Source organism: Notamacropus eugenii, chromosome 1, assembly GCF_028372415.1.
Source record: "Notamacropus eugenii isolate mMacEug1 chromosome 1, mMacEug1.pri_v2, whole genome shotgun sequence".
NCBI classification, from domain to species: Eukaryota; Metazoa; Chordata; class Mammalia; order Diprotodontia; family Macropodidae; genus Notamacropus; species Notamacropus eugenii.
The window spans coordinates 715,264,766-715,290,160 of record NC_092872.1 but is presented as its reverse complement, the minus strand read 5'-3'; the positions used below and the strand labels follow the sequence as shown (position 1 = coordinate 715,290,160).

General features: G+C 44.3%; 1 protein-coding gene and 1 long non-coding RNA gene across 3 annotated transcripts in view; one reads left to right on the top strand and one right to left on the bottom strand.

The window, feature by feature from the left end:
- The window catches only part of LOC140521521 (uncharacterized), a 32,431-nt gene extending 8,003 nt beyond the window's left edge, over positions 1 to 24,428 (top strand). The window contains exons 1-2 of one of the 2 annotated variants that reach the window (XR_011972962.1): positions 13,598 to 17,437; positions 23,344 to 24,428. This is a non-coding gene — a long non-coding RNA (uncharacterized lncRNA). Of the gene's footprint in view, positions 1 to 13,597; positions 17,438 to 23,343 lie in introns of those variants that run through there. The other variant, XR_011972961.1, reaches the window with a different exon arrangement.
- The window catches only part of CALB2 (calbindin 2), a 29,346-nt gene continuing 4,544 nt past the window's right edge, over positions 594 to 25,395 (bottom strand). Inside the window, exons 2-11 of the mRNA XM_072636618.1 lie at positions 15,811 to 15,887; positions 13,514 to 13,603; positions 11,881 to 11,961; positions 8,116 to 8,172; positions 7,235 to 7,312; positions 6,464 to 6,519; positions 4,669 to 4,708; positions 4,454 to 4,507; positions 3,775 to 3,846; positions 594 to 1,279 (exon numbers count right to left, since the gene is read on the bottom strand). Of these exons, the coding sequence (XP_072492719.1) occupies positions 1,163 to 1,279; positions 3,775 to 3,846; positions 4,454 to 4,507; positions 4,669 to 4,708; positions 6,464 to 6,519; positions 7,235 to 7,312; positions 8,116 to 8,172; positions 11,881 to 11,961; positions 13,514 to 13,603; positions 15,811 to 15,887 (722 nt within the window). The 3' untranslated portion in view covers positions 594 to 1,162. The remainder of the gene's footprint in view (positions 1,280 to 3,774; positions 3,847 to 4,453; positions 4,508 to 4,668; positions 4,709 to 6,463; positions 6,520 to 7,234; positions 7,313 to 8,115; positions 8,173 to 11,880; positions 11,962 to 13,513; positions 13,604 to 15,810; positions 15,888 to 25,395) is intronic.

The window sequence follows — 25,395 nt, the reverse complement described above, 5'->3', positions numbered from 1 at the left end:
TACTCAACTGAAACAGCCCTCTCCAAAGTCACCAGTGATCTCTGAATTGCGAGATCTGATGGCATTTTCTCAGCCCTGTTCCTTGATACCTCTGCAGTCTTGCATACTGCCCACCACTCTCTCTGGGATGTCATGAGCCTCTCTGTTTTCTCTTGGTTTTCTTCTTGCCATCTTCTTTGCTGCTCCCCTGACTTTTGGAATAGCCCAAAGCTATAAGTCCTGTGCCCTCTTCCATCTCCACCCTCTCTCTCTCTCTCTCTCTCTCTCTCTCTCCCTCCCTCCCTCCCTCCCTCCCTCTGTCTCTCTCTCTCTCTGTCTCTGTCTCTCACTCTGTAGTTTCCTTATTGTGTCTATGCAGATGATTCCCAAGTGAATATATCCAGCCCTAGTCTCTTTCCTGAGCTCCCAGTATGCAGGACTGTATCTTCATGAACAAGTCACTCTTCCTATGTAGGCAGTGTGCCAATGAGAAGGCATTCCCATGGCTATTTCCCACTTTCTTTGTGCCAAAGAGGCAGAAACCACCTCCTTAACTGCATTCGGGGTTAGGGTTGCTAATGAGAAAGAAAGAGCACAGGTTGTAAGTCAGTGGGTGAGCTTGAGTAGCAGAACTTTTCCATTTTATTGTTTGTAAACTCTTCTTTGGTGAATAATAAGACAAGAAACTGAAACTGAAAAAAGGGAGAAACCAAAATGGAAAAGGCAAGGCAGATCACGTTCTCACCACAGTCAGAAACTGGAAGAAGGAATGAACTACACACCACCAGCTAGAGAGGTCAGGTGAGACTTGGGGAACCAGGACAGAGGAGGGACACTGGATAGCAAGATAGACTATCACCCTATTGGACGCAGTAGCCTAAATCATACAACGATGAGCTCATGCATCACAGCAAAGAGAACTAGGGACCCTGTCCCCTAACCCGAGTCACAAGCAGAGCAGCAAGGCTAGCCTGCGGTGGGGTGGAAGTGATGTGGGACAGAAGGCTCAGTGGACATCCATCAGCAGCTGCTGCTATTTCCTCTCCTGCCCTCTGGGTGTGTTGTGCTGGGAGGCAGGGGATGTTGGGGCCCTCATAATATCTAGGTCTTGGTGGAAGCGGCAGGGCAGAAGAAGGGGGAGGAGAAGTGGGAGGAGAAAAGGGGAGCAGGTGGCCATCCCCTTTTACATGGGGGGCTCACTACAGAGTACAATCTCCAGGTCCTTGCGGTAGAGCTTCCCAGCTTCAGCCAAAGACATCACGCTCTTTCTGTAGCTTGTGAGATTCTGGATGTTCATCTCCTGGGAGACCAGATGAGAGGGAAAGGAAGGGAGAGAGGTCAGTACAGGTGGCCACTTAGAAATGTAAGACTAGGACCTGGCTCCCTGTCATACACACAATTGAACCCTTTCTGCAGTTGGAACCACTCCAGAAGAATACAAAAGGCTTATCTGAACCCTACTTGGACTCTGATCCTCATTCTAATCCTAGCCCAAAATCTTGATATTGCAGGTAAACTCCCCTCACCCAACCTCCTCCCACAGGCAAACAATCCACATCTTGGAAGTTGACCAGAATGCTGTGTAGGAATGTCTTGGACTATCTGATAGGGTCAGTACCACCTAAGACATGCCCCAGCATCCCCTTCTAAAGCACTCTGCTGAAGGAAGCCGTGTTAGCACAACCAGACACTCTGGAAGACTGCCCTCTCCTAAAGCCACATGTCACATCACCAGTCCCCTTACTGCCCAGTACCTTCTCTTGGAATGATCAGATATTTAAGTTTGTTACAGTTTTATCTCATACCTATCTAAATAGCCACCCATGTCTTCATGTTACATGGAAGTCAGCTTTTCATGTGCCACCTGGTACAATTTATGCCTTTGCAGTATTGTTCCATAAAGCCAAATTAGGGCATGAGTCAGAAGTCCAGAACAGCCACTGGGACAGAAACATGTCGGCAGTATTCAAATATTGCTCATTTCACTTTTTAAAAGTATTTCAAACATTACTAGCTCTATGTGCTTGGTCACTGTGGTAACTAAAGTTAGGGGATGGCCTTTGGAAGCTGGATTTTTAGTAGCTGCCCCACTTATCCAGTATGTTCATGTCATTACACCCATTTTACTCATGAGAAAACTGAGCCACGAAGGTGACTGACTGAAGGACCAGTTCAGTTCAGAGCTGTACATTTCCTTAGCTCCCTGAGCTTGTTGTTGATCTGTTGAGTCGTGTCTGACTCTCTGTGACCCCACTTGGGGTTTTCTTGGCAGAGACACCAGAGTGGTTTGCCATTTCCTTTTCCAGCTCATTTTACAGATGAGGAAACTGAGGCAAACAGGGGGAAGTGACTTGCCCAAGGTTACACAGCTAGTAAATGTCTAAGATCTCATTTGAATTCAGGTCCTCCTGACTCCCAGTCTGGTGCTCTATCCACTGCAGTACCACCTAGCTGCCCTCTCTGAGGTCTGCTGCCTGCCTCCTTGTTCCTGGTAGGGACTTCTGGGGTCCCCTTTTCTGCCATTCACAGGTGAACTGCTCAGTTCATTTGGGGCTTGCCTTCTTCCTGCTGCTTCCCTGCTTTTTTCTAGCTCTAAGCAAAGGATGGTTTGCAAACATCTGAATGCTTCTGTAACTATCTTTGTGAAAAACCTAGAGTTGGGAAGTCAAAGCCAGCATTTCCCAGTGCTGGAAGAGTCACCACTTAATTACTACATTTCTATTTTTGGTTTATCCTCTGCCAATTAAGAGGCAAAAAAAGTGGAGGGAAAGCAGGTGCCCCATGCTTTCAACCCCCAAGCTTGACAAGGTCCCACCACAGTGCAGTGTGGGAGTGTGAGGACCCAGCATTGTAGTGAATCTGGAAGCTGAGAGTTGCTTCTCTGTGTTTCCCCCAGAACTGACAGATTAATAGAGACTGTCTTTGGCCTCTCTTTGTCTGGCCAGCTCTTAGCATAATGCCTGGCACACAGCAAGCACTTAATAAATGTTTATTGACTAACAAAATCCTGAGAGCTCCTATGAAAATGATCCATCATGTCTTTGAAGGACCAAGGTCCACCACAATCACTTCTTTCCTGAAACCAGGTTCCAGTTATAGAAAGCTCTCAGTTTGCATCATCTTCTCCTGTTAAGTGACCAAAGACCAAACCTGCAGAATGGTTCAGGTGGAAGGTTCCCCAGGTGAGCTGATGGCACTCACATCCTGTGCTCCCTAACTCTGGACCAAAAACCAAATGTTCCTTGGGGAAGTGGTTCTGGATGGAAGCCCCCACTTTTAACAGGCCAAGAGCTCTGGGATGTGTGTCCTTATTCTCCACTCAGGCTCAGAACTGAAGCCTACATTAAGTTTCACACACTTGAGTCTCAGCCCTCCAGCTATGTTTCATACATACAAGTTATAGTAGTTTCTGTACTTTGTGGGCACTTTCTCCATTCTCACCCCAGTTCAAAATCTTGCATTCACTCTTGGATTTTTATTCTCCTTTTCAAGAAAAAAGAATTTGTTGACATTTTAACTTTTCCCTCATCCAGACCTGAATCAAACCTATGGCTTTCCCCATCCTTCTCAAAGACCTTCTCCTTTATTCATCCCAAGAGGCAGCCCTCTGGTTCACGCCAAGGTTGGCTCATACCTAGGCTCCTTCCTTCCCGCATCCTCCTTCATATAGGAAGCTTGCTTAGATTAGGCAATTGGGCTGGTGTCAATCCTCAGATTTCCAGGGGATGGGTTGAGGCAGAATTGTGATTCCCAGTCACAGCCACCTCAGAAGGGCTCCCCCAAAGACCTCCTCACCTTCTTGTTTTTCTCATATAAGTCCTTCAAAAGGGCGTCCAGCTCATTCTCATCTATGTAGCCACTCCCATCCTGTGAATTGAGCATAGGCCCTCATCAGGGGATTTTTAGTAATGCCCTCACCTTTCTCCAGCAGCTTCCTCTCCCTCCCCATCACTCAGCACAAGCTGAGGAACGTTAAGGCTCAACAGGTACAATGTTAAACCAACTGGCCAATCTAGTCTGTTCAGTCAAATAACTATTTTAATGGGGAAAGAAACCAATCATTCAGTTATTCAAATCAGCCAGCTAGTTCCCTCAGAATAGTTGTTCTAATTGCTGATGCATGGATGACTGCATTCTTTTGTTACTATTCACTAGGGCTGAATAGACCTCCGTAGAGTGAAAAAAGGTCTGACAGCTTCCCGGAGGCCATTTCCGAGACAAGGTTGTAAGAGAAGGCTACAGTTGCCAGGGACACGTATTCTGTTTCATGAGACAGGTGCTAAGGGCTGCTAACCACCATGTCCTTGTCTAAAGAAAATTGATAAATGGCATTGATGAGCCAGTGGGAGGCTAGAAGTGACCAAGTGATCATTTTTCTTCTGCCGTGGGGTTACAGATTCCCTTTTTTTAGCCTTTCCACCTAGAAATACAACCTTGCCTTCCTTTATGTATGCTGGCCTTTTTTTTTTTTTACCTTGTCATAAAATGTGAAGATAGCATTGAATTCTTCTGAAGTCAGCTTCATACCCTGTAAAGATCGAGTATAAATAAAAATCAATTTTAAAAGTGTGTGTGTGTGTGTGTGTGTGTGTGTGTGTGTGTGTGTGTGTGTAGGGGCTTATGAAAGCCAGGTTCTTTAAGAAGAGTAAAGAAGACACAGAAAAGGGAAAGAAAAAAGAATGGTTTTACCTGAAATTTAAGGAGAAAATTTTCCTGTACAGGCAACAGTCTGGAAGGAAAATGTTAGAGTGTAGATTAGACAGTAGACAGGAGAAATTGAGGCAGGGCAAAGGATTCTGGGAGAGGGTTAGTATCTACTGAGAAGATTGAAAAGTTGAAATACAGGAGAAAACAAGTGAAATGAGCCTGTGGATATCATGTAGTACTATTTAATTTTCTCATTTCTGGGAGATCTCTTCCACTCCTATGGCTTCCTTTATCGTTTCAGATTAAGCCAAATTTCTATCCCAAGCAAAATTCTTTTCCTCAGTTGCAGTTCTGCATTTCTAGTTCCATTCTCTTTGGAAACATTTCAAATTGACCACATCCAAAGAAGAACTCATCAACTTTCTTATTAAACTTGTCCTTCCTCTTATTTTCCCCCTTTCTAGTGATGCTACTTCTGCCTTCATAGTCACGAAGGCTCAGAATGTTAGCATCATCCTTAATTCTTCCCTTTCCTTCACCCCAGACATCCAATCAGTTGTCCAGTGCTGTGATTCTGCCTCTGAAGGTATCCTTCTTTCCATCCACACTTGCCACTCTTATTTCAAGCCTATCTCAGCTCTCTCCTGAATCATCAATACAGCCCCCTAACTAACCTCCCCTCTTTCCTTCATCCTGCTGCCAAAGTAGTCTTTCTGTGCCCAGGTCTAATCACAACACTCTTCAGCTAAGAAACCTTCAGTGGTCTCTCATGGCCAGTGGGATAAAATACTGTATTTGGGTCCCTCTGGCTTTAATTTAGCCTTCTAGCCTTATTTTGTGACATTTCTGTTCATGTTCATTGTGTTCCAGTAGCACTGGACCACATACGGTCTCATCAGCCACAGTTGGACACACTGTACCCTTTTTTTGCCCTTGAAAGCCCCAACTTTTATTCTTGAAAGACAGCTGAGATGAACCAGCAGAAGCCAGTTTATGTGGAAATTTCAAGATGGTATAAAAAAGCTTCCAGGGTATAGTCAGCTTATTCATTTTTCACTAGCTCCTCTTAGTGATGGATTTCAGCTTCCATAGGGCCTGCTGCTTTGAATTGTCCATCTATTATGTGCAAACTTTGATTATGAGGCACTGATAAAAATGGATCAAGTTCTCCTTTAAAAATTCTTGTAAACAAATAACTGACGCTGGAAATTCTGGACCTGAGGATGTTATCATTTGGACAATGGACACACTGTACCTTGATCCCAGCATAATGGTGCCATTTTGATCCTCTTCCAGAACAAAGGACAACAACCCCAATTGTTCCCTAATCTCCTCCAGCACTCTCCCATCTTTATGTCTTGGAGCACAGTACTTTTGGCACAGGCCTTGCCACGGTCTCCCCTTCCTCCTTTATTCCTCTTTCCATCCTTTCCCTGCTCAAGGTCTACTTCAGGAGTCACCTTATTCATGAACCTTTTCTGATCCTCCTAGCTAGAAAATACCTTTCCCTCCATGAACCTCTCAGGCCATTCTTGATTATTCTTATGTGCATTATAATTTTCTAATTTGTCGTACAGTAATTTGTATACCTGCCTCTTCCCTGTCCCTCAGGGCTGAGAACTCCTTGAGGATAGAGACTGTTATTTTTCATTTTTCAATTATTAGCATCTAGCACACTTCCTTGAACATAGTAGGTACTTAATGAAAGTTTGCTGAATTCAGCTGGAAGATGCCTTTCTTTTTGGTTGGCCAGAGGTGATGGGATCAGTCACAAGCAGAACTGAAGACCAGGAGGACACTTGTAATGATGATTTTGGATGTGAGAGGTGGCTCTTACCGGGACATCTCTGAGAGGCCCAATTTACCATCTCCGTTCAAGTCAAACATCCGCAGCTGTTGGGATACAGAAAGAGGTCTGGGTTATTGTCCTGCAAGCCAACACTCCTCCTTCACGTGTAAGGCTGAGTGTGGCAAAGACTAATCTAACTGAGTTCTCTGAACCTTGGCCATCTCTCAACTACCTCCTATCTGCCAACTATCCTCCAGACTTTGTTGGAAAGCAAGAACAAGGGGATGATGTGCAAGGACACCCTGAGGTTGCTTATTTCCCTCTGAGGTTATGTGGAGGGCAGGAATCAACCTCACTTAGAAATGGCACCCAAAGGGCCAGGAAAGCTGCAGAAACTTTATCCTCTCTCTTCTTCTGAGAGGAGAGAAACTAGAAAACCTGTTTCCCATTTCTCACTGAACTCTAATTGGCTTATTTTCAGACTCTTGCCTAGCTCTCTCCCCTCATCTCTCCCTTGCTGGAGCAGCAGAGGTTGCCATGGAAATGGTCAGCCCCAAGTCTCCTGCTGGCTTAGGGGTTAAGGCAGGCTCAGAATTTCAGCTCATTCTTGAAAGGATGGAGCATGGAGGGTGGGGAGCAGGAAGTGGAGGAGGGACCTGAGCATGACACAGGCATGCTGAAATAAGTGTTCTGGGCCAGCTGGCCTGAGTCTGTCTTAGGTGTGGGATAAGTGGTATTCAGAGATCAGAGCTCCGTTGGCTTGGGACAAAGGCAGGGTTCCACTTCAGTTCTCCTATCCTGGGGAAGCTTTCTACTTACTATGGTCTGTGTGTACTCTTGGAGCTTGGGCTCATCATAGGGCCGGTTTGCTTTCTTCAGCAGGTCTGACAGGAATCCCTGCAAACACAGAAGAAATCAGTGACCCAGTAAGCCTACAGTGACATTGGTGGGATTAAATAATATTCCTGAATAGCATTGGCTGGTCTAGGGCACAGGTATATGACAGGGAAGAAGAAAGGAAAAGGGTCAGAGAGCACAGAAACAGATGGAGGAGGTGGCAGAAACCCACTAACATTTTTCTCTGGTTGTCTGTCCCCGGGGTGGGAGGCATGACATGCGTTAGCCCTTGAGCCAGTCAGCAATAACTGAGAATCTACCCTGGTCTGAAGGGAAGGGCATGTCTGGTCAGGCTGCCTTCACACCATCTTGCTTCCTCCAGTTTCTGAGTGTCTCAGGGGGTACAGCTTCTCCCCTTCTTGTTGTTACCTCAAATCTGGTACCTAATCACTGCACCTGGGAACTGGGAGCCACAACTCAGAAAAGCTCCCATCCCAGTAGAACATCACCCCTCCAACACACACCAATGGTGTGACCACACTGCTCCTTCACGCAGTGAGGATGCGTCATCTCACACCCAGCTCTGCCACCAGAGCTGAGAAAACTGAGAGGTGTCTTGGCTTTCCAGGTGGAAATCTAATTACCCTTCTCACAAGATGTACAGTAGAGGGATTGAACATGTTTATATTCTTTTCTGGTCTTGTCCCTCCCTATGCCTGCCCTCGCCCCACAAGCAGCCTTCTCCCCAGGGGCCTGTTTCTTGACTTCTGCACCCTAGGAATTTGGTAAGATGAACGAGGACATGTGACCTGGGGCTCACAGGCTTGCAGCAGCCATCCCTCCATTTGCCATAGCAGCCTTACCTTGAGCTCATTGGCTTCAATGTAACCACTCCTGTCGGTGTCATATTTCCGCCAAGCCTGCAAGGGAATTGTTGGATGGTTGGCAAACAGTCCCCTATGGCCATCAGTGTACCCATCTCAGCTTGTTTGGAAAGGGCATCTTATCATAGAATGTCAGTTTTGGAACAGAGAGATCTTGGAGATCCTAATCAGTACTCGAGACTTAGCTATCTCTCCTTGCCCTCCCCTCCACACCCTTTGGGCCTTAGCCTCCCAAGCCAGAGTCCCAACTCCAGTTCTGTTGAATTTAGTAAACATTTCTAGGTGCCCCAACCCATGTCTGGGGATTAAGATGTAGGACAGGTAGGCATGAGGAGTGAGGACAAAATGAGACACTCCTTGCCTTTAAAGAGGGTGGGCAGCAAGTTTTTTTTTAAGGACTGGAGAGACCTGAGTGTGTTTGGAGGCCACGGGAAAGCATTATAACCCTAGGGAGAGATTGCAGACCAGAAGGAGGGAAAGATCAATGGGAGGGGACTCAAAGATAGGAGAACAGGACCAAGCATGCAAGGTGAGGGCTTTAGCCTTGATGAGAAAAAGGTCTGTTTCCTCCTCAGACCCCTTGTTTTCCCCAAATCTTTAAGGTAGCCAAGCACTTCCTTCATAACAACTCTGTAAATTAAAAAAAAAATCTTGCCTTTTTTTTTGTCGACATGGCTCATATGAACATATTTTGTATGATTTCACATGTGTACATATTGCTTAACTTCTCAGTGGGTTGGGGAGAGGCTGGAGGGAGGGAGAGAATTTGGAACTCAAAATTGAAAAATGAATGTTAAAAAATTAAAAACAACAATTGTGTAAGGTAGGTATTGACCCCATTTTAAAGATGAGGACAAGTGACTTGTCTATAGTAATATATTTAGCAAGGGGTGAGAACTGGGATCCAAGACCACTTCTCTCCCCCTCTTAAGGCCATTGATGACAAAAATTTGTTGTTGGAGACTCCAGCTGGGGTTTTCTTGGCAAAGATACTGGAGTGGTTTGCCATTTCCTTGTCTAGCTCATTTTACAAATGAGGAAACTGAGGCAAAGAGGGTGAAGTGACTTGCCCAGGGTCACACAGCTAGGAAGTATCTGAAGCTGGATTTGAACTTTTTTGCATTTTACAGATGCATCTTCCTGACTCCAGCCCAGCATGCTATCTACTGCACCACCTACCTAGCAAATGGTTTCAGTCCAGTGTTACAGACCAAGTCTTTGGAGAATAATTAGTAGAATTAATTAACCTATTCTTAACAGAAGAATAAAGAGCTCCTCCTTTTCTTCAAGAAAACCCTCACACCCAATTCCATTGAATAATTCCTTGACTGAGGATAAATAGATATAAAGGGGGAACCCACATTTTCAGAGTCCAGTTGGGCTGCTTTTTCCCTGTGAGGCAAGGCAGCGACATAAGGAGACAGAAAGAAGGGAGCTACAAGACAGAGTACAGCTCAGACCCTAGGCCATTCAGAGAGTGAAATATCTGAACCAGATTTGGAAATGAGATCATTCCAAGGCCAAACTTTTTCTTGTCTCCCTTCCTTCCAGGTCTTTTGCTTTTTACCTCGGCTTGCTCTCATCCGTTAGCATTCTGCATTCTGCAGTTGGATCATTATTCTTTTCTCATTCAGACCAAGAATTAAAGGGACTTGGGTTTTTTGAAATTCCAAAGGAGTCCTGAGGCTTGGCTAAAATTAGAAAGACTAGCTTGGTGCTGGGAGCAGGTGGGATTCATGTTCTCTGAGAGCCCAAACCTTTTTGTGCTGCTGAGCAGCCCATTTCATGTTTTTTGGCTGGTAGAAACTGCAAAGGGGAAAGACTCAGGAGGGGCGGGGATCTTAGGAGGTTATTATCCTGGGCAGCTGCTTTTCAGCTATTGTGGAGCTCAGGAGGGCTGAAGCCAGAGATGGATTCCAACCCATTTCAGCCTCAGAGAGAGGGGAGATGATCACAGATACTTGGCCTCTTTTCAGTTCCCTTTTAATCTATCTCCATGCTCTGCTCTAATTAATCTCATTATGGTTCTACATAGGAGGGGAAACTGAGGACTGTTCTCCACTGCATACCCTCCCCCTCAGATTGCCCTTCATTTGTTGTTGGGTGATTTTGGCTGCATCTGACTCTTTGTGACCCCATTGGGGGTTTTCTTGGCAAAGATCCTGCCATTTCCTACTCTAGCTTGAAGCTGAGGCAAGCAGAGTTAAGTGACTTGCCAAGCTAGTAGGCTGGATTTGAACTCAGGAAGATTGAGTCTGTCTGACTCCACTTCACCACTTACGGGCATTTCATTTCACTTAGCTTTTTGTTTACTCTATATATCTTGTCTCTCCTGTTAGAAGGTATCAATCATTCTTGAAGGCAGGGACCATTTTAGGCTTTTTTTGTACTCTAGAGCTTAGCACACTGTCTGGCCCCTATGAAATATTTAATAAAGGTTTGTTGACTAACATGCTCATGAGGGAATGAAGGGTCTAGGTATGAAAAAAAAAAGTGATGTTAGATTGGCTCAAGAAATAGTGTATTTGGATGTGGGCCACCCTGAAATGTTCCATTTTGCTAGTCAGGTGGGCATAGAACCCTAATCTGTGTGCCAACCATTTTTTTTTTTTGAAGGAAAAGCCAGTTTAAAATGTTTTTAGCGGTATATTAGACAAAGAAGTCTACGGATGTGTTGGATTCACTCCGAGCTGGCTTGGCCACTTGATAATGCTCCCATTTGAATATGAATGCCAACATATGGTGCCGAGGAATGTTGGGATTTAAAAATGTGTCCCCCACCCCGAGAAATTGTTAGTTCCCTACGAATGTGTATTGCACACGGGAATTTCACTGAAAGGGTTTTGTTTCTTGGGTTCAGTTTCTAATCATTTTTGGCAATGAATTTTGATGGCAGGACTATTAAATGGATATTGATTTAAAACATATTAAAACAGCAACATGAATGCCAGTTTTGAAAATCCCATTTTAAAAACGCTGTTCATTTGCCAGAGTAGAGAGAGTGTATGTGGTGGGTGTGGCTTGAATTTGGCTTTGAGATGGATCAAGTGAAGGACTGTGTTAGAACAAGAAGATTATTCATTAGCAAATCATTACTGGTCTGTTTGAGTCATGGCTGGTTATGGAATATTTCTCTATAGGGATACAAAGGACGTTGTAAGATCCGTAAATTCTGATGTCATTTTAAAAAATAAAGAATGGAAAACTTTGTACCCGGTATCTAACAATCTCCATTTTTAAGAAGGAAAGCTGAGGTGTAGAAGGAGGAAGTGATTTCTATAGACACAATGAATCTGAAGTGGAATTAAGACTAGAATCCAGGATACTTCCTTTCCCTGGGCCTCGGTTTTTCTATCTTTAGTAAAAAACATGCATTGCCCTCTTTGTTTTCCTTTCCTTGGGGGGGGGAGGGGGGGAGAGGTGGGGGGGAGTTATAATGAAGGAGAACAAGAAGCCTGCAAAGTATTTTGAACTCCTCGAAGAAAGCTGTTGGATCAGCCCAACAAGTCATTAATATGTTGACCTGTGGACCATCTTTGGGGCCTCCCCAGTCCTAGAGGAAACCCAGGAGCTTGGTTTCCTGGCTTGCCCTGTTCCCCTTGGAACATGACTCTGGGCTGTTTCTCCAAATGAATGGCAACCTCAGGAAGAGTCTTGCCTGGCCTTGGATTCTGGGAGGGACAGTTCTATTTTACGGAAGGAAGAAGAGTGGACATGGGCCACACAGGACACTCCACAGCTCACCTCCATGAATTCGGCGCTGGAGCCCACATGTTGCCTGAAGCACAGCAGAAAATTTTCCTCTGTAGGCAGGATCTGGGCCAACTGAAGGGAACAGAGAAGAAGCTGGTAAGGATCTCCTCTCAGACCTGACCTACCTGGCCGCTCTGAGCCTTGCCAAGGTGGTACCTCCTTTTACTTATTCCCTTCAAAGAGGAAGGGAGATGGGAGTAGATGTGCCCTGCAAAACCACTCCCAGCCCCCTGTATGTGAAACATTTACTTTGAGGGATGCCAGGGGAGAGCAGTAACTCTTTAAAATACAATTAACCCTTCGAGAGAAGGGCTGTAATTCAGTTAGATAGTAAGTGATAACAGCTTATGAATGAACATTTTATGAAGAATTGGCCTCTTAGGTCTTAGACCTAGAAGGGACTTCACAGGTCTTGTGAATGAAAAAATTTTGACCAGAAAATGTTAAGTTCTTGGCCCAAGGTTCCATAGTGGTACACAACAGAACCAGGAATGAGGCCCAGGTTCTCTGACACCAAACCTGTGTTATTAGCAAGAAAGAGATCCTAGCTGGGCCTCTGGGACACGGGGCAGGAGGTGGGAGAAGCCCACCAGGAGAGGCAAGGTAAGAGAGAACTACATCATAATAGCCAGCCTTTATGTAGCTCTTTAAGGTTTCTGATACATGTTATCTCATTTGATCCTAACTTTGGCCTAATTTCTTGACTTATCTAGGAGTGGCTCTGACCCCTGCCATTCAAAACTCAATCCATGCGTGCAACCGTTGGCACACATACTGCTGCCAATCTTGTGCCCCAGTGTACCTGTGACATCATTATGACGGGGGCCCCTTCGGTGCTGTGTGGGGGAGGGGGAAGGAGAGACAAATTCACCTGAGTGTGCCTAGAGTGGGGTAGTCTCCCCCAAAGAAGATGGAGTAAAGCTCCATGATTTTGGGCTAAGGGACACATCAAATGGATTAGGCCACGGCTGTTTTCTCACTCCCCGGAGGGTGAAAGAACCGCTTGAACATAATAGCTTGTATTTATACGGTACTTGAAGGTTTGCAAAGTAGTTTACCTATCTTATCTTACCTGCTCTTCACAGCTACCCACCCTGTACTGTTCTTATTTTATAAATGAAGTAACTTGACTAATAAATGACAAAGCTGGCATTTGGACCCTAGGTTCAGTCATGTCCAACTCTCCATGACCCCATTTGGGATTTTCTTGACAAAGATACTGTAGGGGTTTGCCATTTCTTTCTCCAGCTCATTTTACAGATGAGGTAACTGAGGCAAACAGGGCAAAAGTGACTCACCCAGGGTCACACAGCTAGGAAGGGTCTAAGCTTAGATTTGAACTCGGATGAATCTTCCTGACTCCAGTCCAGACATTCTATCCCCTGTGCCACCAGTGGTTTTCTCACTTCAACTCTATGATGCCATTTCTCAAGAAACAAATAGGAATTCCTCAGTGCCCTTTGGGTTCAGCCCATCTTGTGCTCGATCTGAACTTAAGTCCCAGTCTTCCAAGGCAGTCCCAAATCCTAAACCCATGAGGGAGAAGTGGGGAAGGAGGTATAGGTGGTTCTCCCCTTGCATACCCTTCCCCACCCTGATGCTTTATCAGGACAGCAGAACTCACCTCTGCCATCTCAATCTTTCCATCTGCGTTCTTGTCATACTTCTGCATGAATTCCTTCATCTTCTCCCCAAAACTGCCACTCTTTGTTTCCTTCAGAAAGACAAGGAAGGGGAATCCTAGTGGATCTTTTCCTTTGTACCCCTAGGCTGCCCCCACAGAACTTCTCTCCCACATGGTAGTGGGTGGGAAGAGTTTCTACCTAGTTGTTTATTAGGGATGGTGGCCAACACTCTCCCAAACTGGCTAATCTATTTTAGGTTCCTTTCCCTTTTTCTTTTTAAATTGTTAGGGACCTCCTGATGAGAACTCCCTCCCTCCACCAATGCAGATGTTAGAGAATTGTCTGGGGCACTTGCCCAAGGTCACCTAGCCTATAATCTGTCTGAGGTCAGGCTTCAGCACAGGCCTTCCTTATTTCAAGACCAGTTCTTTGTTCACTATGCTGGGCTGTCCTTTAGTTTTCTAAGACCTGCCCCTGTCCTATCTACACAAATTCTAAAGGAAGGTACAAAGCCTCAGCATGCTCTGTTGTATGTAAGTAACTGTATTCCACCCTAAACCTTCATGGCCAGTGTTCTCAACATTCTCCAGTTCCCACGGACATTATGCTAACGTTGAGTTCCACATTATATAGTGATCCATTCTGGTTAGGGGTCATCTAATCTACTTCAGGTAAGGCTGCTGTTGAAGTTTCCAAGGCATCCAGATAGGGGGGATCTGATCTTCCTATCACAGAAGAAGAAACTGAGGCAGAGAGGGACAATGTTATGTTTCATGTTTTATGCAGTAGCTGGCAGTAGAGTCATTTCTATTGCTTAGAAGAGTCATCTCCTTGCTTGATCCTAATCCCTATATTAATGTGGCTTTGGAACTCTTTGGAGTTGGTTATGTAGTGGACTTGGAAGCGTGTCTTTATATATTCAAAAATCAAATCTATCCATATATGAATCACTAAGGAGCAGCCTAAGCCAACTTTTTAAATACTATAAATCATTTTTTTTTGGGAAAGCCTTGAGAGAATTAATAGAATCTCAAAGTTGGAAGGGACCTCAGGTCTGTAAGTAGAGTTGTACTTGGGGAAAACGTGACTCTCTGAGAGCAGCAGGCTCTCCCTCATGGCATGGAGCACTAAGCTTTCTCCAGGAAAAGTCTTACCTCAGGCCACCTTTAGTGAATGGGCATTTGTTGGTCCAACGTCCCCCAATTACTAATCAGAATATGATAGAAATAATCTCATTGTTATTCTATGTGATCTGGAAATAACTTTGAATTCATTTTAGATGAGTTGGATGAGAAACAGGCTGGGCTACACATTGAGAGTCTGACCTCTAGTGTCTGCACAATATATAGCTCCTGGTGCCCAGGTAAGAGATTACTAGGTTCTGTGAGCCTGGAGTTGGGTGTCATGTGGGACTGGCCAATGAGCCTAGTCTTGATGAGCATGTGCAGAGGGCTTTTGCTGCATTCCCCATATAGAACAGGTTGGGGAGCCTGCTTCTAGGAGAGCTCATTGGTCAGTCCCTCCAGTGGTATTGGTTCAAAGACATTTTCAGCTTTAACTCTGACTCATTCTGTGGGCTTCAAAATACTGGTAACTCTGGAACTAACTCACTGTATAACTGAGGGATCAGCTACTTAATATTATTTAAGTAATTCTTTCCTGGAAAATAAAAATTCAGTCATACATGGGGGTGTAAAAAAAGAATTCCTGATCCTAGGGAGGCTAAAATTGGTGGCTTATTGAGCTCTGGAGTTCTGAGTTGCAGTAGTGGCCACTTTAAGTCCAGCACCAATATGGTGAGCCCCCAGGAACCCCTTAGGCTGCCTGAGGAGGTGTGAATGGACACAAGTAGGAAATTGTGTGGATCAGCAGTAGGATAGCTCTGTATTTTCAGCCTGAGTGAGACAGGGAGGCCAGGAAGAAAGAGAATGAAAGAAAGGAAGAAAAAAGGAAGATAGCAAAGGAAGAGACAAAGAAAGAAAGAGAAGGAAAGAAAAGAAGAAAGTAGGGAAATAAAGAAAGAAAAAAGAAAGAGAAGAAAGAAAGGAAGGGGAGAAAGGAGGGAAATAAAAAGAAAGAAGGAAAGGTAAGAGAAGGAAGGAAGGAAGAAAGAAAGAAAAAGAAGGAAGTGGTTTGGGTTGGGCAGGCAGGCAGCACTTCTTTCACCTTTCAACAAAGCCACACCAGCCCTGGGCAAGGTCTCCTGCTCTGGAGCTCGGGTTCCAGCTACAGGCAGAAAAGTTTCAGCCCCGAGCCAGGGGAGCCAAAGGAGAATTTGAACACCAACACTTCTTACCATGCCAGCTCCTTTTCTCGCACTTTCCAATTCTTGGAAGAAATTTTCTAGTTCTTTTCCTTCAATGTAGCCGTTTCCTGCAGGGTGAGAGAAACACCACACCAGCCATCAAGCCTGGAGTAAAGAACAGGGGAGTGAAGCTGATGGAAGGCTGGGAGGGGCCGAGGGGAACCTGGGCCACCAGAGGACTGGGATTTGCATTTTGCCAGTGAATTCACCTAGTCAACCAAACCTGGATTTCCTGTATGTTTATTGTATGACTTCTACTCTAGTGGGAACCTGCCATGCTCCTACCCTCCTAGGGCATGCAGTGGAGTCTGGGGGACAGATTTACAGGCACAAACACCGCCACACACCCACAAAATAACATAAGATGATACACTTTGAAGGGTTCTTCTACACCAGGTCAGAGTTCACAGAAGATGGAACAACAGAGAAGGTGAGATTGAGCCACAAGGTGGAATTGCTGCAAGGAGCCCCAAGGGGATTATCCTGTCGAACTCCCTTGTTTTAATTCATTTTTAAAACTAAGTTTTTATTTTTTGTTTTCTATGGATACGTTTGGTTTGAACACAACAGATGACCGGCCCCAGGGAGCATCCCCTCTCAAAGCCTGTGCCCTCGAAAGAGTGGACCCAGCGTTGCCTTGGGTGCGATCTTTACATTACTGCATCATGACTACTGTTCTTTAGATTCTCACCTGTTTTATTCTGTTTTCTTAATTCACACCTTCCCAGTTTCTGAATTCTTCCCAATCTTTGTTCCAGAGGGTACACGAATATATCCATCTACCACAATCTGTTCAGTCATCCCCCATGGCTGGGCACGTATTTCATTCCTAGCTATTTTGCTGCTCTGAATTTTTTTCTACCTATGGCTCTTTTCTTGTCATTAACCTCCTTAGCACATCAGACCAATAGTGTCTTCGCTGATTCAAAGCACAAGTGAGGACCTTTTCTTTAATAATTTCATTTTTTTTTTAGCCCATCAAGGCTCTTACTTTAAATTTTAAAACATTTTTACGCTTAAAAAATTTTCTTATTTTACGTACTTGGGAAACTGAGTCCCAAAGAAGCTGAGGGTTTTGCCTAAGAGAGTGAGTGCAATGATGTGATCTGAAACCATAGTATCCTAATTGGAATGGGCCTCCTCAGAGGCAGCTGGGTAGTGCTGGGTCTGGAGTCAGGAAGACTTAAATTCAAATCTAGATTAATACATTTCCAAATTCTGTGGCCCTGGGCAAATCACTTAACCTCAGTATGTCTCAGTTTCCTCAGTTGTAAAGTGGGGATGATAATAATAGCGCCCACCTCCTACAGTGGCTGTGAGAATTAAATGAGGAAGTATATATAAAGTCCTTAGTATAGTATCTGGCACATAGTAGGTGCTTAATAAATGCTTGTTTCTTTCCTTTCTTCCTCTCTAGAGCTTCTCCTCTTGGCCTCTTGAGAATATTATTTCTCAAATAATCTTCTGCATATCAACGAGGGGACCTTAGACTCAGACAGAAGCCCTGAGACAGACCCACATGTGTCAAGCACATTATTAATCAAACACTAAATATTGAACGTGTATAGAAATAAGTAACATAAATTATGGATGCTGTCTGCAAGTCAGGGACAAAAATGTGAGTAGGAAAGTAAGAGAGGGGTAGTTTTTCTTGGCATTGCGTGTTTGATGGGGGAAGAGGGAAATGGGGGGAATGTTGCACATCTCTTCTGGTTAGTTCCAGGAGGAGGTGAAATTTCAAGACCGTCTTAAATGCCAGAGCAAATTAGTTGGTTGGGCAGGGTTGGTTGGGAGGGGAAGGTGGCATTTCAGGGAACAGTGCAGTTCCCTTTTTAATGGTTTAATGGCTCCCTTTGAAGTTCCTGTTAAAGAAAAATACACTGGAAATATTGGTAGGTGAATTAGAAGTCAGAACACTTAAGTGGGAATTGCAGTTCTGTTATGTATTACAAAGTCTGTGTGATTTTGGTCAAATCAACTTTTTTCTGGGCAAATCACTTAACTTTTCTGGGCCTCAGTTTCCTTGTCTGTAAAACTGTGGGCTTAATCTGTATAATTTCTCCTACCTCTAATCCTACGAACTGGGTATTTCTTTCCTGTCTCTCTTTGTTGGGATGACAGCCTCTGACTTTTAGAGAGAGTTTTCCTTTAACCAAGATGACATCATTGCTTAAGGTCACATCCATCTGCATGCCCAGCTGAGGAAACTGAAGCCCAGAGAGGCTGAATAATTTGCCTAAGGTCACACAGCTGGTTGGTGGCAATGGAAACTAGAAACCTGGTCTCCTGACGTTTTAAGTCTAGTTCTCTCTTAGACCATCTCCAGACCAAGTTGGTTGGGAGCCCTAGGTGAAGGCAGGGGGAGAGTAAGGAGGCATGGGAGGAAGCCAGCCGCCTGAGTTTTAGCCCAACAGGAGGGTAAGAAGCAGGGGTAGGTCCATTGTTACTGGCTGCCCATCTGCCTTTCTGAAAGCATCTACAAATATCATGACACAGACCCTGCCCATCTGAATCCAGTCTTGCCCACATCAGGTACATGGAAAACACTTGGCACACCATCATTGATCCCTCCTAGGATGCGATTAACCACTTAGAGGCTCCCTCAAAGTAGCACCAACCTATCATCCAAGGGCTCTACTGACATGGGGCTGAAACAGGCTGGCACCATGTTCATGCCCCTTCAGGATAAAAAACCAGATTCTTGCTTTCACTCTCAAGCAGAATTTGCAAGGCTCCTGCCCACTAGGTAAGCCCCACACCAGTGGGCATGGATAAGGATGTGGTTACCATAGTTACCAGTTTTTCCTAACCTTTTAGCAAATCTGCTTCCTTTGAACTGCAGCAAAGAGAAGGAACTAGTCTGGGAACCTGAGGATCCTGGCTTCTTTTTCTGACTTTAGGTATGCTGCAATGAGTTGAAGCTGAGTCAATTAATTTGTGCCCTCCATACCTCTGTTGCCCCATCTGCAAAATGAGAGTGACAATCTTTTCCACTGAATATGATCATGAACGTTTAGTACTTCTTGACTGATGGATGCAATTTAAAAAAATCAATTTTTATTGATATCTTTTGTTTTTACCAGCTTCATTTCCCAACATATATTCCTCCCCCCTCCCAGAGAGTCATCCTGAATAAAAGAGGAAAGCACCCCAGCTCTGTAAAACTAGGAAACAGAAAAAAAAAAGTCTTGACATTATTTGAGGTGTTCCACACCTACAGTTCCCCATCTCTGCCAAGAAGGGAGAGGTGCATTCTCATATTTATTATCATTATTTTGTAATTATCAATCTTGGACATTTGAATTTCGTAGCATTCAGTTTTGTGGTTTTTTCCATTTACATTGTTTTTCTGCTTCTGCTTACTTCATTTTGCATCATTTCATATATGTCTTCCTGTAGTTCTCCGTGTTCATTTCAGTTATTGTTTCTTAGAACACAGTAATATTTTGTTACACTCCTACACTTTTTTAGCTATGTCCCGATGGATGGGCTCAATGCATCGTCAGTGCTAGAGAACCCTGCTGCACAGAGAAAGGCATCTCTTTGCCTCTCTGTGAGATTTGCATTTATAAATATTGTTAGAATGAACGAGTTATATTCCAGTCTGAAAATATCAGTCACTCTATGGCTGGAAACCTCGATAGTCACGTCAAGTCAACAAGTATTTATCAAATACCAACTATATCCCAGACACTGTGCTAAGCACCAGGGAGAAAAGATCTCTAAATCTTGGAGGATCGGCTCAAGGGAGCCGTGGTTGGCTCTCAGTTCCAAATGGATGTAAGGTGGAAGGGAAAAGAAAGCTGGAGTAGTTAAAACAACAATAACCAACCAAACAAATCAAAGTATAAGGTTTCAATTTCTTCCCACTTCATATAGGCCTAGGACAGAAGCAATTGAGGGCAGAAGAAACTGGGTCTAGACCAGGGATGGGGAAGCTGTGGTGGCCCCTCACATGTGACCTCCACGCTACAGGTTCCCCACCCCTGATCTAAATTCTAATTGAGCCCGGCACTTTAGTTAAAGGCATTTAAAAAATGACCAGAAATTACCCGAAGCTGGCTATCACATCCCTACTTAAGTCTTCTCTAGGCCATATAACCCCAGATCCTTGTATGACAGTATCCGGGATTCTCACCACCCTGATTACTGTTTTTTGGATGTATTCTCATTTGTCAGTACCCTTCCTTCCTAAGCTCTGGCACCCAAAGCAGTCCACACTATTGCAGAAATGGTCTGTTGGGGTGAGGGGCTAGAGTGCTGCAGAATTCCCTCTCTTCATTCTTTTTCCTCTGACTTTTTTAAGCTTTTTTATTTTTTTTTTTTTGGTTTCCCTGTTGTATCAAATTGAGCTTATGATCGATGAAAACTACAGATCTTTTGCATATGAGTAAGTAACAAAGGGATAGCCTAGGACTGGTCTTGTGATTTTATTGGTATGAGGAAGTTGTTGGTGAGGGAGCACCTTGTGCCCATGCAGAGTCTTCCCTGAGATGGTTCAAGGGACGTCTGAGGCCTCATCTCCTCCACAAAGCCTCCCATCTCCAAATTCTTTAAGCAGTTATAATCTGCACTAGACAGCCTGGCACTTACATGACTTTATATTTTGCATCCTGCGTCCTGTCTTAATCCCTTCAGGCTTAAGTTCTTGATCTGGAGTCCATGAACTTTAAGAAAAAATACATTTATTTTTATAATTATATTTTATTATGGTCTCCTTTGTCATCCTTTGTATTTTATTTTATATATTTAAAAACTTTATTCTGAGAAAGGGATCTGAAAGGTTAAAAGCCCTTGCCTTAGGGGTCTGGACTGGTGTCCATTTCCTAGAACCCCCAGGGATCACAGGATCATACCTCTGGGGCTGGAAGGGACCTCAGAGTACATCTAGGGCCCACGGGAGATGCTCCATCTGTTTTTGTTGTCCTTTCCTGGCTGCTTGCTGGTGCAGTAGCCCAAATGACTCTCAACCCTCGAGAAGGAAGGTATAGTCATTCCCAGCCTGCAGGCCATGGTAGGACTTTTGCAAATTTAAAACCAGAGATAAGCAGACATATATTCTACAGACTGAATAAATGCCTCGCAATTTTTTGTATGACTACTTTTTGAACATATCTTGATGCTCTTTTGATAAATTAAGATGCAAATTCTTTAAAGAGCAAAATTAAAATACAATGACCAGAAATAATCCAAATATGTACTTTTTTTTTCTCCAGGAAGGAAGAAGTCCATAAGCTATCATCTTCTCTTCAGAGAATTAAATGATTCAAAACCCATACTTTGTCCTGATCATCTCAGAACCCAAAGATGTTTCTCTCAGACAACAGTTTAGTTACCCTGGGCTATTCTCCTAATCATAAATCTGAGTGATGCAGACCAGTTAGATCAGCCCCTTCACCCAGGGTGGGATGGAAAACATCCATATAAAGATAGGTAGAGTGTGTCTAATGGATCTCTCATAAAGGCAGGCCAAAGGTCCAAAGGAATTTTACCAGTCCTTGTATTTAGGCTTCTCTGACCTACTCAGCGTGGTGGTCCAGTTGAGCCAGTTGAGTTAAAGTCACTTAACCTTTCTGTGCCTCAGTTTCCTCTGTTGTAAAGTGGGGATGATAATAAGAGCACCTACCTCACAGAGTTGTCATTGGCATCGAATGAGACAACATACTAAGTGCTTTGCAAACCTTAAAGTGCCATCTAGATTCCAGCTATCATTATTATTACTCGAGTATGTATAAGAAGCTCTAGTTCCCTTTTTGTAACTCATAAATATGTATAGCCCCTGGAATCCGTGAGCTGTCTGGCAGTTGGGCTCTTGTTTTCTGGATGGAGCCAACTTTTTGGGAGCAGTTACATATGCAGCCTCATTTTCTGAGCCAGACAAAGATGGCAACCCAGTGGGTGTTTAGGAGTGGACTGAAGATATCCATGTCTTCGTGTATCCTCCTTGTATGCATTTGTTCATTTAGTTTGTATCTCATTTGATACATTTTATAGTCAAAGCTACTTAAAGTGAAGCTTTGTCTTTATTTCTTGAAATCTCAAACCTGATCAATAATACTGGATATTCTCCCTCTTTTGTATCTTACCATAATTCTTGCCAAAAGGATTCAATAGAAGGTAGCCAAATGATTTCCTTGGCCACCTGAATTTTGACCTAACCTGAGGGGGCTCAGCTGGGCTGGAGGAACTCAGGTGGGATGGAGGTCTCTGCATCTGGCTATGTTAATAGTTTTTCTTTGGGCTGATGCCTTTCTTTAGGGAAGGGTCTCTGAGCTGGGTCCAAATCCTGCCTCAGACCCTTACTATCAGTGGAACCTTGGGCAAGTCTCTTAATCTCTGTTTGCCTAAGTTTCCCAAAATAATAAAGATAGTTTAAAAAGATTAAAAATTGAGGTTATGAGAGAGGCAGGAGGCTAAAGAAGATGGACTAAGAGAGAAGGGGGGAGATGATAGAATACCATAGAGAAGGAAGAAGGAGAAAGGTGAAGCCAACAGGCCGGGATAGAAATGAGAGCTGTAGGAGGGAAGATCATTCGAGAGAGGCTAAGCCTGCCAGGCACTGCTGAGAGACTGTTCTTGAAGTATTCTAAGCCTGAACTGCTATTAATTGATGCTCCTTTGGGGTTGGGACCAATTTCTCAAGGGCTTCCTCAGTCCTGGAAACCTCACGGGGGTGGGGTGGGGGGAGGGGGGCAGGGGAGAGAGGGGGGAGGGAGAAGTTGGAATAATCATTTGGAGGAGTCTGGAGGAGGAATAAACAAGGTATGGTAGGCAGGGATACTGGCATAGGCCAGGGTGGTACAGTCCCTTGCTCCCTATCCTTCACAAGTGCCTGCAGGCAAGCCCGGGGAGACTTGTTTGTTTAAAACAAAAAACAACCTCCATTTGGCCAGGTTGGAATGAGAGGAGAGATCAAAGAAGAGAATAGCCCTTCAGAAATAAACAAAGCCTTCAAAAACTGTTGCCACCACAGGCGATAGGATATAGAAATCTATCTTATCCTACAAGAAAGTGAGGGGGAGGGGGATAGAAAAGGGGTGGGATGATAGAGTGGAGGGCAGACTGGGGGAAGGGGTAATCAGAAGGCATGACATCTTGGGGTAGGGGGGAGGGGAGAGATGGGGAGAAAATGTGGAACTCAATCTTGTGGAAATAAATGTTGAAGACTAAAATAAATAAATTTATATATATATGTGTGTATATAAAACTGTTGCTACTCCATCTAAGAAAGGAAAGGGTCTCTTAGCAATAAGTAGCCCTGGAGGCTAGAGGGAACCTTTCTCTGCCTGTACTTTCCAAAATGGGTGAGTTTGGGGGATAGGGAAACAGCCTGAGTAGCCTAACATCCTATTTACAATTGTCTTGAACCCTGGAGATGGGCACTTGTATGAGCTGAACTGGGCTCCAGAGTGGGGTCAGGGAAAAAAGAGATTGATGTTGGTTTAGGGGACAGGATCTGAGTTTTACTTAGTCTCTCCCTTTCTTTTCTCCATCCCCCTACCTCCATTTCCCCAAATCCAACAGTGCTTGAGTCTTCATGTGCCTGAGACCAAGAATCCAAGTGAATCTGGCAAGCCAAACTTCGGGAGAGGCTGAGTGGATCTGAATGCGTTATTGTCCCTCACCATTGGAAAGTGGGCAATGCTCCAGGACCGAAGCGGTTAGAGGTCCAGAAGACCAAGCCAACAAACAACATTTCTAACAGATTTTGATCTCCTCCAATGAGGAGGGGAAGTGGATGACAGGGCTGGACATGCTCAGATACACCTCTGGACGTTTACCAGGCTTTGGGACCCTGGGCAAGTCACTTAATCTCTGCCTGCCTCAGTTTCCTCATTTGTCACATGGGAACAATAACTTGACAGGCTGTTAAATGGCATTGTAGATAGATATGGAGACACAAATCTCTGCTCTTGGGGAGCTCACAAGCTAATGGGTATAAACTTGTAATTCTCAAACAGATTCTCAAATTCATTAGCTATATGACTCTGGGGCAAGTTGCTTTCCTCAGTTTCCTCATATATAAAACAAGAGGGTTGGATAAGATGGCTGATAAGGGCGTTTCAGCTCTGACTCAATACTCCTATGATTCTCTGTCATCTCATTTAAAAGATCAGACTTGTGGTTTCTTTCACTGGTATCCCAAGCTTCCAGATGAGGGCTCCACTTATTGTTGCAGAGAATTACCCAGAAGAGAGGTATCCAACTTGGCACATTTGCCAGGTTTTCCTGCCTCCAAGGCCACCTCTCTCCCCACTAAGCTACATTGCCTGTAGTGTGAGAACATTGAGTCAAAATAATGGGTCAGAATATTCCAAGCTAGAGTTTCTTTCTTTCCCTCTGATTGCTGGTCTAGTCAGTATATTTCTACCATCAACAGCAAGAGAAGAGTACTGCCTTCAGAGCACTTGGATGCTCATTTGGCTTGTGAGACAGGGACCAGTAGATGCCAGCCTGGCTTTCTGGATGAAATGCTGGTGCTTATGGGGTGAACAGAGGGGGCCATGTGCCTGTGACCTGGCATCAGCTGCCTCTGGCATGTTATGATGATAATAATAAAAAATAATAATTGTAGCCACTACTATTGATAAAGAATTTTAAGTTTTGCAAAACACTGTACATATGTCATCTCATGTGATCCTCATGCTAACCCTGGAGGCAGGTGCTATTATTATCATCCCCATCTTTACAGATGAGGAAACTGAGTCTGAGAGAGGTCAAGTGGCAACTTGCCCAGGGTCATCTGGCTCATAAAGTTCATGAAGTAGGATTTGAACTTGGGTCCTCTGCCTCCACATCCAGGCTCTATCCATTGCTCCCCCGAACTGCCTTAAAGTAGCCCTTGTCAGAACAGTGACATCTTCACACTGTCCCCCCCCTTCTTATAGGTGGGAGGGCAAGGGTGGACAGAGGATGGCATGAATACCCCTACTGTCACTGCTTTTCAGAAGCATCACTTTTGGTTGCTGCCCACTCCCTCTTCTCCTGACCCACTTTTGAGAGGCTGAGCTTTCTTCCCACACCCAGCATCATGGAACAGCAGCTGTCACATCTGACATGTTGCTGTAGTAGGGTATATGGCAGGGGTTCTTCACCTTTTTTGTGTTCTGGACCCCTTTGGGGATAGTCTAGTGAAGCCTCTAGGGAACCCCTTCCCAGAATAAGGTATTTAAGGGAAAATAAAGTACCATAGGGCATAGAGCACTGGGCTTGGAAAAAGGAAGACTCATCTGGAGTTCAAATCTGGCCTTAGACACTTTCTAGGTCTGTGACCTTGGGCAAATCACTTAACCCAGTTTGCCTCAGTTTCCTCATCTGTAAAATAAGCTGGAGAAGGAAATGGCAAACTACTCCTGGATCTTTGCCAAAAAATCCCCAGATGGGGTCAGGAAGAGTCAGACAAGACTGAAATGACTGAACAATGACAAAAAATAAAATACAGAGGATGAGAAAGGAAACCAACTATCAAAAGTATATAATACTTTATGTTTTCTCTATATCCATACATAAACATGCAAGTTCCCAGACCTCAGGTTAAAAACTGCTGGTCTATAGGCTCATGGAGTCTTGGACACT